The 13756-nt window shown below is 46.2% G+C and overlaps 1 protein-coding gene and 1 long non-coding RNA gene across 3 annotated transcripts in view; one reads left to right on the top strand and one right to left on the bottom strand.

Moving 5' to 3' along the window:
- Positions 1-470: 470 nt before the first annotated feature.
- LOC126052986 (uncharacterized) lies at positions 471-2670 on the bottom strand. The gene is made up of 2 exons (XR_007510202.1): positions 2588-2670; positions 471-1341 (listed from the first exon to the last, which is right to left on the bottom strand). It is a non-coding gene; the product is annotated as an uncharacterized LOC126052986 (long non-coding RNA).
- SLC9A7 (solute carrier family 9 member A7) overlaps positions 2334-13756 on the top strand; it is a 76517-nt gene continuing 65094 nt past the window's right edge. For both annotated transcript variants that reach the window (XM_049834404.1, XM_049834403.1), the window contains exon 1: positions 2334-2685. In XM_049834404.1, coding sequence (XP_049690361.1) covers positions 2418-2685 — 268 coding nt within the window. In that variant the 5' untranslated portion in view covers positions 2334-2417. The remainder of the gene's footprint in view (positions 2686-13756) is intronic.

Here is a 13756-nt window from a genome sequence, read left to right as displayed (position 1 = left end):
GATACCTGTCCAGAAGCTACAGGGGCAAGGCAGCAGTGAAAACACCCGTAAATGTGAATGTGGAGGTTTAAAGCTTGTGCTGATGGTAGCACACCAAACTATGGATGAATGCTTTCCTCCACAAACAACATAGTTCAGCTGAAAAAAAAAAAAAAAAAAAAAAGTAGAACTGGGCTATTACGCTTAACTATTAGAAGAATTGCCTGGATATTTCTCATTGTTGCCTGGAGAGCGAGAGGCATATAGTGCATAGTGAACTGTGCGAATGTTGAAGGATAAAACACAGGTTACTGGCGGAAAACTTTGCAGAAATTAACTTAAGACCCTGACTGCAGCTCAGCTGAGAGGTAAATTACAATATACATGGAAATTGTCTTCTTAAGAACAGCCACCATGCACTTAGCAACAGACTTTACCCAGCACTATGCAGCACACAATAAAAAAATCTCAAAACAAACCAGAAGAGAGCCTGTTATTATCATTCAGCTTTTTATTTTACAACTTTATCAGCACTACACACACTTAGCAGTGTATTGCATTCCTGTAGTCTGCTGTGAGGCCTATAGGTTGTTATAGCCTAAAGATATACATTATACTGTATGTAGGTTGTATATCCTAAAGATACACAATAAAGATTTTAGCGGCATAATGCTCTCATTATACCAGAAATGTTAATTTTGAATGTGAGGTTTAACATAAGGCAGTCTTGAGGCAGTAATTTTTAATGGTTCATGTAGGTTTAAGAGCTAGGTCTTCAGGGCAAATTAATGCTCTTCATCCCTAAGAGGCTTACAAATGATGGCACTATCGATGTAAACTTTCAGCCCTGCACAATCAAATATTTAAAGGTAATTGCACATAATTTTACTGGATTTTGAAGGTTGTTGAGGAGTTTGCATAAATACCGTATTTAAAAGGACTACATATAAATAAAAACGTGCATTTACATAGATGTCATCTTAAAATGTTTCTGAAAAGGAATCTCCTAAACAAAGTATATGCGACAAGAGACAATTTCAGATCCACTAGCAGGAGGAGAGAAAGTTTGGAAGAGAGACTCTTGTAACTAGAGCACCCCAATAAATACCCTCAGAAACAGCCAGGCAGCAGTGTTAAGAAAGACAACAGCACTAAAGGAGACAGGATCTGCCACATAACTAATTAAACACGTGGCCAAAGGTACTCTGCTTTCTTTATTGCAAAATAATGGCTAAAATACATGTTAGAAGTTATGATTGAAAATAACAATTCTGGGAGAAATGTCAGCGCTGCTCACACCACCACTGGAAAATGGGAGAGGATTCCTCTGGTAGCCAAAGGCAAAGCACATACCTGCTGAAACTGATAAAAATAAAATAAAATAAAATAAAATAATAATAATAAAAAAAACCCAAACCAAAACCCCACCACAAACCCGATTTTTACAGCGTTTCATACTTCTTTAAAACCAAACTTTTTCATTACTCGGAATTCCCTGTTTTTTCTTTTTCTTTTTTTTTATTAAAAGAACAGGTTTGTGATTCATCAAAGAAAAAAGTGGAAGGAGAAAGTTCTGATTTTGGCTTGTTCGCAGAAAGTGACTTTTCTTTCCCTCCCCCAACTCAAGATGATTTTAAAACAGTAGGCATATGCTCTTTTTTTTTTTTTCCTCCAGCAAAGAAATTTCAAATGAAAAATACGAACTCTATTAATTTCCTACAATTGTCCTTCTTCCCAGAAGCAAACCTCCAGTAGGATGTATTTGGATGGAAAACCCCAAGTTAGCAATTTGCGTTTAGTAAGTTTTCCTGTATCCGAAAAAAAAAAAAAGAAAAAACCCCACGTGGGAAAACACGCGAGTATATTCTCACTCTTTTGGGAGAACTTTTGCAAATTCATAGAGACCCAGAGCCACCGGTGCCTGCGTTCGTTCCCTGGCAGGTCTCACGGAGACCGTCAGCTCCCGGCCCGGCTCGGTCCCGGACAAGGCCAGAGCGGGCTGCGGGGTGACGATTTTAACACCGCACCCCTGCGGCAGCCCCGAGGCGGGGGGAGCGGGGCCGGGGCCGACCCGCAGCGCCGTCCGCGCCGCCGAGGCGGCCACCCGGGGTTCCCGAAGACAAACCCGTCCCCCGCGGCGGCGTTTCTCACCGCCCTCCCCGCGCCCCGCTGCCTCCCGCCGCTTCACCTCCGCCGGGCGGGGGCGGCCAGGAGGGCACCGCGTCCCCACGGCGGACCAGCCCACGCTCCCCGGCCGCGGCCGCCGCCGCCGGCGGGGCTGCGCCTTTAAGGGGCCGGGGCAGGCGGCAGCGGGCGGGCTCCTGCGCCGCTCCCTCCCTCCCTCCCTCCTCCGCCGGCCGGGCGGTGGGCAGTGCCCGCGGGTCGCCGCTGCCGCGGGTGTGGGACTGGGAGCCGCCGCAGCCGCTACCACCGCCACCATGGCTCTGCCCCTGCGCCGCCGGCTGCCGGTGCTCCCGCTTCTCCTGCTGGCAGCCGGCGGGCTGCGGGCTGCGGAGCGGAGCGGCAGCAGCAGCAGCGCCATGGAGGAGCTCGCCACCGAGAAGGAGGCGGAGGAGAGCCACCGGCAGGACAGCGTGAGCCTCCTCACCTTCATCCTGCTCCTCACCCTCACCATCCTCACCATCTGGCTGTTCAAGCACCGCCGCGTCCGCTTCCTCCACGAGACCGGCCTGGCCATGATCTACGGTGAGTCCCGCCGGGCGCCGCGTCTCGGCCCCGCTCCCCGCCTCCTCCCCGGGCAGGCGGCTCTCTGGCGGCCGGTGTCAGCCCCGGCAGGTGCCGGGAGGCGGCGGTGGCGGCGGCCCGGCGGCGGCGGGGGGCCCCGGTGCTCGGCCGCGCCCCCGCCGCCTGAGGCGAGGCGCGGCGCGGGCGTGCGGTGGTGGCGGCGGCGGCGGCGCTGCGGCCCCGCGCCCCCCTCACGGCTGGCGGGCGGCAGCGCAGGGGTAGGCCGCGCCCGGGGGGAGAGGGAGCCCCGCCGCGGCAGAGCCCCTCGGCCTCGGTACCGCCGGATCTCCCCCCCCGCCACCGCCTCGGCGGCGCCTTTCCGCGGGCCGGGGGCAGAAGGAGAGCGGGGCGGGGATCCGGCCCGCTGCCTCCCGGGCGGCGGCGGCGGCGGAGCGGTGCCCTGCGCCGAGGTGCGCCCTGCCACCGTCCGCTGGCGCTGGAGCGGCCGCGCCGGCAGGGCACCGCGTTTCGGTACCACCCCCCTCCCCGCCGTAGGAAGCGAGCTGGCCGGCCGTACTCGGAGCAACCTGGCGCAGGGGCCCGCGCAGGTGGATGATTTCGGAGAGCGTTCCCCAGACGCCCTCACCGCGCTGTGGCACGCACTGTGTGGAAAGGAGCGTGTCTGAACTTCGACGCTCCGGGGTTCGCTAGCGGGCGGCCTGAGTTGGCTGGTGACCGACTGGCTGCGGTGACACCCGAGGCAGCGCCCACAGCTCGCCTTGAGCCCGCTGGGCTGAGTTGAGTTCGTCCTCGCCAGCCCCGCTCTGCCCCAGCGTGTGGGAGCAAACGGGAAACAAATCCCTCTGCAGAAGCCGTGTTCTCCCCTGCCTTTGTGGGGAGGATGATGCGGAGGAGCTGGGCGCTCTGCTGGTCCAGTTGATGGCTGGCGCAGAAGACGGCCGGTGAGCCTGAACCCGCAGCAGAGGGTACGCGCTCCGCTGCGAACTCGCGCAGTTGCGTTTCGTGCGCAGTTTGCTACGCGGAGCATAAACAGTTGTGATGAGGAGCAGCCATCCGTTTAAAAAATGATTTGTCTGCCGGTGATTGGCTACTGCCATCGCGCCGGGGGCACTTCTTCTCCTTCGTGAGCTGAATCGATTTCTGCTGAACGGTGTGAAACACCTGCCCGATGTCGGTCGGGATAAGCGCGTTGAGGGTAGCCGCAGATGAGAAATTCGGCCCTCAAGGGGAGGGGGAAAGTGAAGCGTTTCCTTCCCTGATGAGTACTACTGCACTTGAGAGCTCTGTGATAGCTTGCAAAGCAGTGGAATTTTCCTCTGCTGATGCTTCTCTTAAACCATCCCGATTTGCTCTTAGTCACTGGTCTCTTTGCTGCATTGCTGTGTATTTCACATATGCTTGTTGCTGAAAACTGACAAATTAATGATTGGGCATGTAAGTAAGTTATGCTCTAGCATGATAATGCTTAGCAGCTGAGTAGTGCTCAGGAGATGGTAGATTAACTGTGTATGTGCTGATCGGAAGAGATGGGGTAGGTTCTTTTGAAGATGTTGTTTAGATATTACCTTGGTGCTGTCACCTTCACAAAGTTCATTTCTGGTTTAAGATCATTTCAGTGATTTGCATAGTTTACTTTGTGGTGGTAATCTTCTGTATGTGGGAGTACTAATGTATGCGGTACAAGTACCAGGGCATCAAGGGCATCTGGGTATGCATTTTGAGCTGTGTGAGAAATGAGAAATAATTTAACTGGAAAACTTCTGCCTCTCCTTGCACTGAAACTAGTTTACTCTAACATCCAGTTCCTGATCCCTGAAATGGATGCTAGAAGCCCAATTTGATGTACAAGCAAGCGCTGGTAACCTGTCTTAGGAAAGGCGCTATGCTATAGCCCTTTCTGCACCACAGGCAGCACTGCTGAAAGAATGATTGGTTCAAACCATTGCATGTTCTTGGTGTGCCCTCGTTTAAATAATTTTGTTTTCATAAATCCTTTCTCAATATCCCCACTTTCTAGATGAGACCCTTCAGTATAATAACAAAATACATCCTCTTCTCCCACCCAAGCAAAACGACTCTTGCCATGTCATGGCAAACATCTGAGGAAACACATTTAGCGAATTCAGTTCCTTTCTAGCACTGTTAGCCTTCGTGCTGGTAAAGCTCCACTGAGGCCTGGCTTCACTTAAGTATTTTGCAGACTTCCTTCAGAACAAAGAAAAAAAAACATCGCAAGTGTCATAGTAACTGTCTGTTATACTTCTGATAACCAGGCTTTATTCTTCAAATAGCAGTTTCTCCTCTTCCTTCTTTGTCATTTAAAGGATAGTGGTTAAATTGAGAGATGGATTTCTATTTTGCTGTTAATTTGGTATCTGAGAAATGCATGTTTTCCAAACTGTGTATTTAAAATGCATATATTTGATCAATCTGACTTGCACACAAAATTATATGGCAATATTTCAACCAAAGAGTTTGTAGTCCTACAACCACAAGCATCTAGAATGAAACAGTTTTGGGTGTGGAGGTACTCTCATGAGGATGTATTTCATAATATGTTATTGGTGTAGGCCCCGACTCTGCACACTAGGTAGCTTTCACGTGGTTTTATTGTCAGGTCTATAGCACTTGTACCATTTGTGTTGAGTTTTTCCAACAGAAAAATCAAAGTATTTCTATCACAGCAGTTTTCATTGCTACCTGAGTAAGTGGCTTTCATTTACAGAGGTAGTAAGCTAGCACTTCAGTGCTGATTAATTTTTATCATGGAGAAAATGACCTAGGAAAAACTGTCTTCTTGCACCTAAAAGCCCTTCAAACCTGTTGGCTTCAAAGTGATGAATCTTTGGATGACTGTATTAGGTGAAATACATGTTTGACCTGGGCTAGTTAGAACTAGGTCTTGACAGTTGCTTGGTTCTTTTGCTCTTTAAGAAGAGGTGATGGAGCTGGATTTCTTTTTTTCTTATCTAGCCATGTTAATTTACAGTAGTGTGCAGTGAGGCCTCTTCCCTTTAGCACAGTAGGAATCAGGTGGCACAACACTCGCTTGAAACGGTGAGCGGAGAAGCTGCCTCCAGCCAGAGCTTTAACCAACGCTTCTCACTTATCTTTTCTGAGAATCCAGACACGAGCACATCCTGTTCTACTGTCATGTCTCTGCTGTTGATTTGATCATGTTTCTGTTTAAAGGCAGCATGTGTTTTACCTGGCTAAAAAGACCTGTGGCCCAAGTACTGCTGGTGCTGCCAAAGCCTGCATTTCTTCCAGACTTTGAGTAGCATGTTTTCTGCTGCCTGCTGAATGAGAGGCATCTGTCATACCTGACAGTTTCAGTCTGGTTGTCTAATTACCCAGTCCTCAACAGAACAAAGGCTACTGCCACATCCAGATTTGCCGTGGTTTAGATAACTTCATCATGCTAGCTGCTTTGATTGAAGATTAAAAAGTCATTAAAATCATTATGTAGTCTTTCCATGTTTCTTATTTCCTGTGTTGTCACTGTCTCTTCAACAGGCAGTTGCTGCTTGTCTGTCTATTATTCTGATGTGTTAAATATCTTTCTCTGGAAACATCTGTTAAGATGTGAAATAACATGAGGTTTACATGAGTGTTTAATGACTTACAGTGGTGCTTTTTTGTGATGTGCAGCTTAAAATCTTATTTTTGAGGAAGCAATATGAAAGTTGCAGACCTCAGCTGCACATGCTAGATCTGGCAATTGTGTATGTGAAAGAGGAAGGGACCTAACTTTTTTTGAACATCTTAAAATACTTTGCACCTGAAGCTGCAGGTTCAGGTACAATGCCGATTTGAATCGGTTACGTACCATGTCATCACACTGATTATCTGCAGGTCATACCACAAGATGCATTTGGCTTATAAAGTGCAAAATACAATTGAATTGTGGTCTTGAAACTGTAACAAGGGTGTTGCTCTGTGAAAGTTAAATACTTGCATGGGGCAAATGCTCTGCAGCTGCTCCAGCAACTGTATTACTAATGCAAATCATTATGGAGCTATTAAGAACCAAACCAAAACAAAAAACAAAACCAACCAAACAACCCACAACAGAGCAATTAAGGAATTGAGACTTTGCTGACACACGTATGCCAGATCGTGATGCTCGTTTTACTTTGTGTTGGTTTGAGTCCCAAGGGTAAAGTGTTCTGAGCTGTGTTTTTCCTGAAGAGGTTCAGCTCTGTGTTTGGCAGGTTTCCTCGCTCTCTGCCGAGTAGCATCCCCATATGGTAGGGAGCCACAGGGCATTGACATCTTGAGAGCCTGGGGAAGAGCTTAAGGATGGGAAGTGATGGTGGCTCCCCAGCACTCTGCTCTTTAGGAAGCAGCTGTCTGGATATGTAGGTGTGTCCCAGCAGATCCAGTGGTATCACTCCCATTAGGCAGTTAGTTTGTCCCTTTCGTAAGTGATAATAAGTTGGGTAACTGGCAACCCGCTCATCAGCACACGTGTCAGTCCTACCAGGTACCTTCTTGACTGCAGAGTTGTTGGAACTGCCTGGGGGCCGCACAGGAGGTAAAAGCGCTGGAGGTAAAAGTAAAAGCAAAACTGGACTTGGGTACAGAGAAATAAAAACAATATATGAAGAGGTGTATGAAACCTCTATTACATTTTGTGGATCACAAATGAGAGATATGAGGTAAATGATCAGGATAAAAATATCAGATTTATTCTGAAATACTCTGTATCAGATGAAGTTTTTGTATCCACAAAGTAGGTACAGAAAAAGCCTATTTTTATCTCATCTGGCTGCAGTGCTCTCTGTTACAATTCTAGTCTCTATGCATGTTAGAGATGACCTAATACATCTCCATGTCCATTGAAATAATGGCAGTGTTGGTGTTTAATAAGCCACTTTTACACAAGCATTCTGATACTAGTTTTAGGAGCATAACTGAGCACCCAGTTTTGAGAACATTATCCTTTCTCTGGCAACCTGCACGTTCCTGTTGGATATTCTTTTAAATCACTTCATTACAGGCTTTCAAAGTGAGTCTTGCTCAATTTCTTGGGTGATCAGGACATTTTAATTGTATTGCAAATCTTGTCTCTGAGCTTGTTTTGTGGCCTGCAACTGAGTGGAACTTAAAATTTTATCTTGTGAGAGATTGTGGAAGAAATGCTTTATCTCTGTTATTAACCTACCCATATTTTAGATTTGCTCTTCAGGTGGGGTAGTTGGATAGCTTATACATTGCTAATGTTTCTGAAATGTCTTCGGAATACAATTCAGCTGTAGTCCTCAGAGTAGTGTGGGGGGGATGTTTTGTGGGTTTGGGGTTTTTTTTTGAGGGAGGACAGTGGTTTTAATAGCAATTAAGACAAGTCAGTTCATTTTTATGTTTGTTAACTTTAGCTTCATGAGATGTCCTATCAAATAAGCACTGGAGTACCCTTCTAATCACTGGCATGAGCCAAAGAAGAGAGAAATGGCAGCCCTGGGTTTTCTTTATGTGAGGAAGCCTTTGGTGACATAACTGGCTGTTAAAGCTGGTACTGCTCTACAACACCACATGGTTGGTTGTAAGAACCAGGTGGAGGCTGAAGGGAAAGGTGGTCCTTTGCATATACTGTAATTTTCATCTGAATTAGAAAGTTATCACAGACAGATGCCAGTTCTGTAATATTGCGGAGCTCACACACGTGGCTGCCTTCTGCTCCTGCATGCGTGCTCAATGACTGGTTGTGTTTGGTAGGAGTGTGCTGAAGTGAGGGTAAGTAACCTGATGTCTGGTACACAAGCTTGTTGTCAGACAGTGAGGTGGTTCTGCAGCGCATGACAGGTTAGTGTGGCTCTTGTCTGGGCCCTGTAGGAGCCTGAGGCTTTCCTTAGTCCGGTTCAGAAGATTTTTATTTTTTTTTCCAACCATTTCCATTTTTTCTTTGCTACCTTGTAATAGAAATATGACTCTATGCAAGTCCCCCAGGGAATCTCCCTAAAATAACCCAAGGACTGAGCTCCTCTGTAGATGTAGAGCATCTGCAGCTTCCAGTAGCTTCTGCTCTTGGTGCAGGTGGGAAGACTGAAAAGGGGACAGTGAGGGAGTGTATAAAAGCTGTCAAGTCCTACAGGATCTCCAAAGCTGCTTCTCGAGTGCTGATGGTGTCCACATCTCAGTGCTGCTCTACTCAGTCATTGGGGCTCTATGTCTTGGGAAAAGGTGGATGGTACAGATCAGGTCTTGGTTTTCAGATGTCTCCTTTCCCTTTGGTATGTTAGGCCTTTGTTTTATGGATGATCATAGAAGGGTAATAAGGAGCATTTCCTTGGCTACGTTAACAAAAATCTGTGTAGCAGCTGGCCCATAATCTTATCTCTGGGTTTCACAATACTGCATTGGCTTATACCTTATGCAAAACAGAATGAACAATTCAGACATTGTTCTTTCTGATACTTAATTAAAAGAGTTGTGCTGGACTGAAGTGATTCTAGCTGTGCCTTCCCTTGTGTTGTGTCTCTTATAGACCTTTTTCGCTTTGTGTGCTATAGAAAGACCAGAGCATCCTAACACTGAAGTCACCTTCTGCCCCAAGCAATTAGCCACGCAGCAGGGTGCTTTTGGAATTACCTGTGGTTCGTTTGTACAACCAGTCCTGGGCAGCATTTAGGTGCGGGAATGCAACCTGTGAAATGCCTTTCTAAACTATTGTGTGTCCTGGGCTCGCTAACAGAGGTGAAACTCTGAAGACTTCTGCTGTGTGTGCTCCCAGCTCCTGCTGTCGGCAAAGTCGGTACAACTGGAAACGGGCGTAAGCCTTTCCTCTGACTTGCTGGGGCCCAAACTCCCTTCTCAGGGAACTGGCCTTGCCTCCAAGCCGGATGGTTTCCTGCAGCACACCCAGATAGCTCAAAGTGGTGATGGGAGGGCTCGATTCCCTGTGACAGAAAAGTGTCATCATTCAGCTAGTAATGTTCCCCCTCGTGTCCTCTGTCCCCCCACACCTCACTTTGTGGGTGTATAGTAGCCCTTTTTCCCTATCCTTCTTTTGAAAGTTGGCCTCCCCATCCCAACCTACTCTGTGGGGTAGCTCAAGACACCATCTTAGAGTTGGGTGAAACCTTTCCCTTGCCTCTGGTAGGGAGATATTTCCACCTGCCTCCCCTGCTATCTGAAGAACCATTCTCTCTATTAGGTAGGGGTGGCAGTATCTACCTCCCTACTGATCTAGAAACCAGAAATCTGAAGCAGGAACCACAGGTCAGCCATCATTTAAAGGGGGGGGGGGGGAAGAGGAGGCCTCAGAGCTATGGTGTGTTATAGGATACCTGCTGCATCCAGAACTATGTATCTTGGCCTGTTAGGGGCCAGCAGTAAAAATATTTTGCAGTTCCTATCTAATCCTTTAACAGGTGTTGTGTACCGTGGATGCTCTTTCCTTGCTCACGTGCTGACTGCTGTGAGTCTGGCACTGAGCTGCTGAACTGTCCCTGTATGTTCAGGAGGCAGCCTCAGTATTTAACTCAAGGCTGTTGTTTCCACTCTGACAGCCAGAAATACCAGCTTGTAGACTTTTTTTTTTCAACCGGGTCTTTATTTGTGACTCAGGATTAATGCTTTATTCCCACTTAAGACTGAATATAGCCTTTTTGCCCCTGCTTTAGACTAAGTGGTGTCTATATTGAAAGGATGTGATACAAGCAATTATTTTTTTTAGAAGGGTACTTATCTTGAAGGGGTTTTTACTAGTGTAAAAAAGTACACAGTTGTTCTCAGCAGATCAGATCTGTGTCTACCAGAGATGGGTAATTTAGCTCAAATGCACTGCTTTTTTTTTAACCCCTATTAAAAAGCACTTCAGCCTGCAATTAACTGAGTGTGAAGGGAGAAAAGAGAAATGGTATAAAACTGCCTTTTTTTTTTTTTTTTTTTTTTTAATGCCCTGAAATCAGACAATTCAGTTTAGAAGTGCCTAAAGGCCCTTGAAAGCTATGGTGGAAGAAGCTGGGTTTTTTTCATTAGGGAGAAATAGTTGAAGGCTCCCCCTCAATTACAGTAGAGGAGTTGAACTGTTCTCTGAGCCAGGGGAGGTGTGTGGTTTCTGTTCTTTCTTCCTGGCTTCAGTATTTCATGTTCATTTTCAAAGGCTGGGTTTAAGCTCTGCACTTCTCTTGATAGAGCTGTGTGTGCGAATGATGCGTGGAAAAAGATTGCACCCCTACCTGGTAGGTCTGTCCTGGCAAAGCTCTTGTGGGTGCAGCGCTGCTGCCAGAAGGTGTTAGTGGGTTTACCTGCACCGCTACCCCGGATGGCCCAGCAGCGGGGTAGCTCTGCTGCTGCTGGAGGGTCCTGCCTGCAAAGCCACGTGGGTGAGCCTTGCAGGTCTGCTATAGTTTGGGCTACTTCTCCACGGATGCCATTTTCTCTGCTTGCAGGGTTTTCAAACTACCTCCACCCTCTTGAAATAGGTTTTAAAGGTAGCTGTGGACCACTGAAATACCTGGTGCAAAATTTAGGTGCACGTAATGAGTGTATTACTAATTCCTCCTCTGTTACCTTGTAAGCCCCTTGGAGGGGGGGTCTGAACAGCAGAGCTGTGGGTCTGATGGGTATCTTGGTGTGCTGGCTTTGTGGAAATGTTTAAATGAAGTGGTATGCTTATTCTGAATGCCATGCCTCTCCATAGTTGTCTTCGCTTCTCACTCATACTTAAAAAAATAATTAGTACTGAGGAGATTTATTTTAAGCGGGTGCTCTTTGATTTGTTCTCCTGCTCTTTCGTTATGAAGTTGGGGGACTATTCTTAACAAAAAAAAGGGTGGAAACAAAAGAGCACTGTATAAATATATTCTAAAATGCAATTAACTTGTCTGTGCATAAGATGACAGTCTTCAACGTGCTGGCTGTGTGTGGATGTGCGGTGTATGCACCTGCAACTCTTACCATCAGTAGCTAGCTGAAGACAAAGCTGCTCGTGTGGCTTGGTGTGTCCCCTACATGTGAGGTTCTTCCCTGTGTTGGCTCTGCAGCAGGGCACGCTGTGGCCATGCTCAGTACCAACATACTGGGAGTGTAGTCATTGCTTCTGAGGCTCAGATGCTGTCCCATTAATTCAAGAATTGGATTAAATATGAAAACTGCTGTTAACCTTTGTCATTGCTTTGAATATGACATACTAATAGAAATATGTTATAACTGATGATGGTTTAAAAAATGTCAAGTGTCCCACAAGGATATGATTAACTTTTGATTGGTATTCTTTGAATCCATTAGAATAGATACTATCTGTTTCCACGCTAATTCTGAGAAATTATTCCCCCCCCACTTCTTAGCACTTGATAGCAAGTCCTTCAGTAGTGAGGGGACCTGCATTTTACGTGTCACATACCTCTCTGCTGTTGTTTTACTGCTGCACAATCCTTACTATTTGCTCTTTCCTTCACATCAGTCTTCATTGTACTTACTGATTCTGTAATGGCCTTTCTCCTGGGAATAGTGTCCTTATCCATGAGACAGCTTGACTGTTCTTCCTTAAATTGCCGCCTTAGTGAGTGAATTGTCAGTGTTCAGCCCCAGAATTCACCCTCTCCTGTAGCTAGAGAGCTTGCTTTTCAGCCTTTGCTGAACATACAAGTCACCTGCTATGGAGCTGGATACTTGCCCCATCCAAAACTCTGCTGAGGTTGGAGACCATGTATTTACATTCCTTGTATACTGAGCACCATTGTTTGCAGTCTTAGTATCTGGCTGCTTTTGTAGGTGAATTACAAACTCTATTTTTATACACTGTGAAGCATTTAAAAAAAATTACATTTGAAGAAGTAGAGGCTTCATCTGGGCATGTTTGAAAGTGACCTGAGTTGGCTTTTTCATATAATGGCAATCATCAGACCTAACTAGGTTCTACCTAATTGATACCACATTTGTTTGTCTGTGTATGAGCAATGAAGTTGGTAACCTAAAGTGGTTGAGACAGAGAGAATACAATTCATGCTTTATTTGTGTTTGCCAGTAGATAGCATATTTAAACTTGTTATTCTTGGCCTGAAATACCAACTTATTCCAGCTGGCTTCTAGCTTTGCTATGTAATTGACTCTTTCTAAGTAGCCTTTAGGAGTTGGACTCAGTAGAGGAGTTTGAACTGGCACATGTAGAGATCTCCTTGGCTGGTTGGGAGGGATGTGCCACCTGAGGTGGAGGGGGCATTCAAAGGAGATGTGAAGCACTGTGTGGAGTTGGCATCACCAACTATGCTGCAGTTCTGCAAAGTCTGGAAAATACAGGAATAAGCATGGAGGAAAAAAGCTTGTGTAAAGGCTTATTCCTGATTGTTCCTCCTGGACTATCTTTGATTTTCTAGTTCAATATTATGTAATCTTGTATGTTAAGAGCAGAGGAGGGCAGCTGTATGTGACCTTCCACAGGCATATCTGGCAAGATAGCCTGTAGTATCATTTGCTGGCTCACAGAATTGAAGTGGACACTTCTGCTTGTTTAGCTTGGCTTGAAGCTTTATACTTTGGCAGTCGTGACTGCTGCGCAGCATAAAAGGTACAGTTTTGTCATACCTATCTGCAATATTAGTTTACAGTGAATAGTTCTCAGGAGGTGGTGAGTATTTTGAAGACATAATGGTGTGAGTGAAGTAGCCTGACCTCTGGAATAGGCTTTCATATGGGCAGCTGAGTGCCAGTACAACATTTCAGCCTAACCATTCTTGCTTTTTATCTCTGCATGGCAGTATATCTAGCTTGGCAAATGTTTTGTTTCTGAAGTTGATTTTTATCTCTAGAAACTTTTAACCTTCTTTCAACCATGTTCATGTGACTTAGAGCAATGTGTTTATCTGCTCAAACCCAGACATGTTCTTCAGACTTCAGAAGCTTGAATAGAAGGATTGTGCTTCTGCATTAGGTTTAATTTTTCTTTGAGGTTCTGACTTGCCAAGTTCTAGGGGAGTTTGCTGCTCCCAAATCTCGCTCTCTCAGAGAAGGAGCCTCCTTAGAACACACACAGATTTCTTGAGCTTCCAAAAACTCCAGTGGGTGACCGTTCTCCTAATGATTTTTTTTTTTACAGAGATTCATGGATATAAAATTAATCTTTTCC

The sequence above is a fragment of the Accipiter gentilis genome, chromosome 31 (assembly GCF_929443795.1).
Source record: "Accipiter gentilis chromosome 31, bAccGen1.1, whole genome shotgun sequence".
Taxonomy (NCBI): domain Eukaryota; kingdom Metazoa; phylum Chordata; class Aves; order Accipitriformes; family Accipitridae; genus Astur; species Astur gentilis.
Note: the sequence above shows the minus strand (reverse complement) of the source record. Positions and strands in the feature narration are given on the sequence as shown.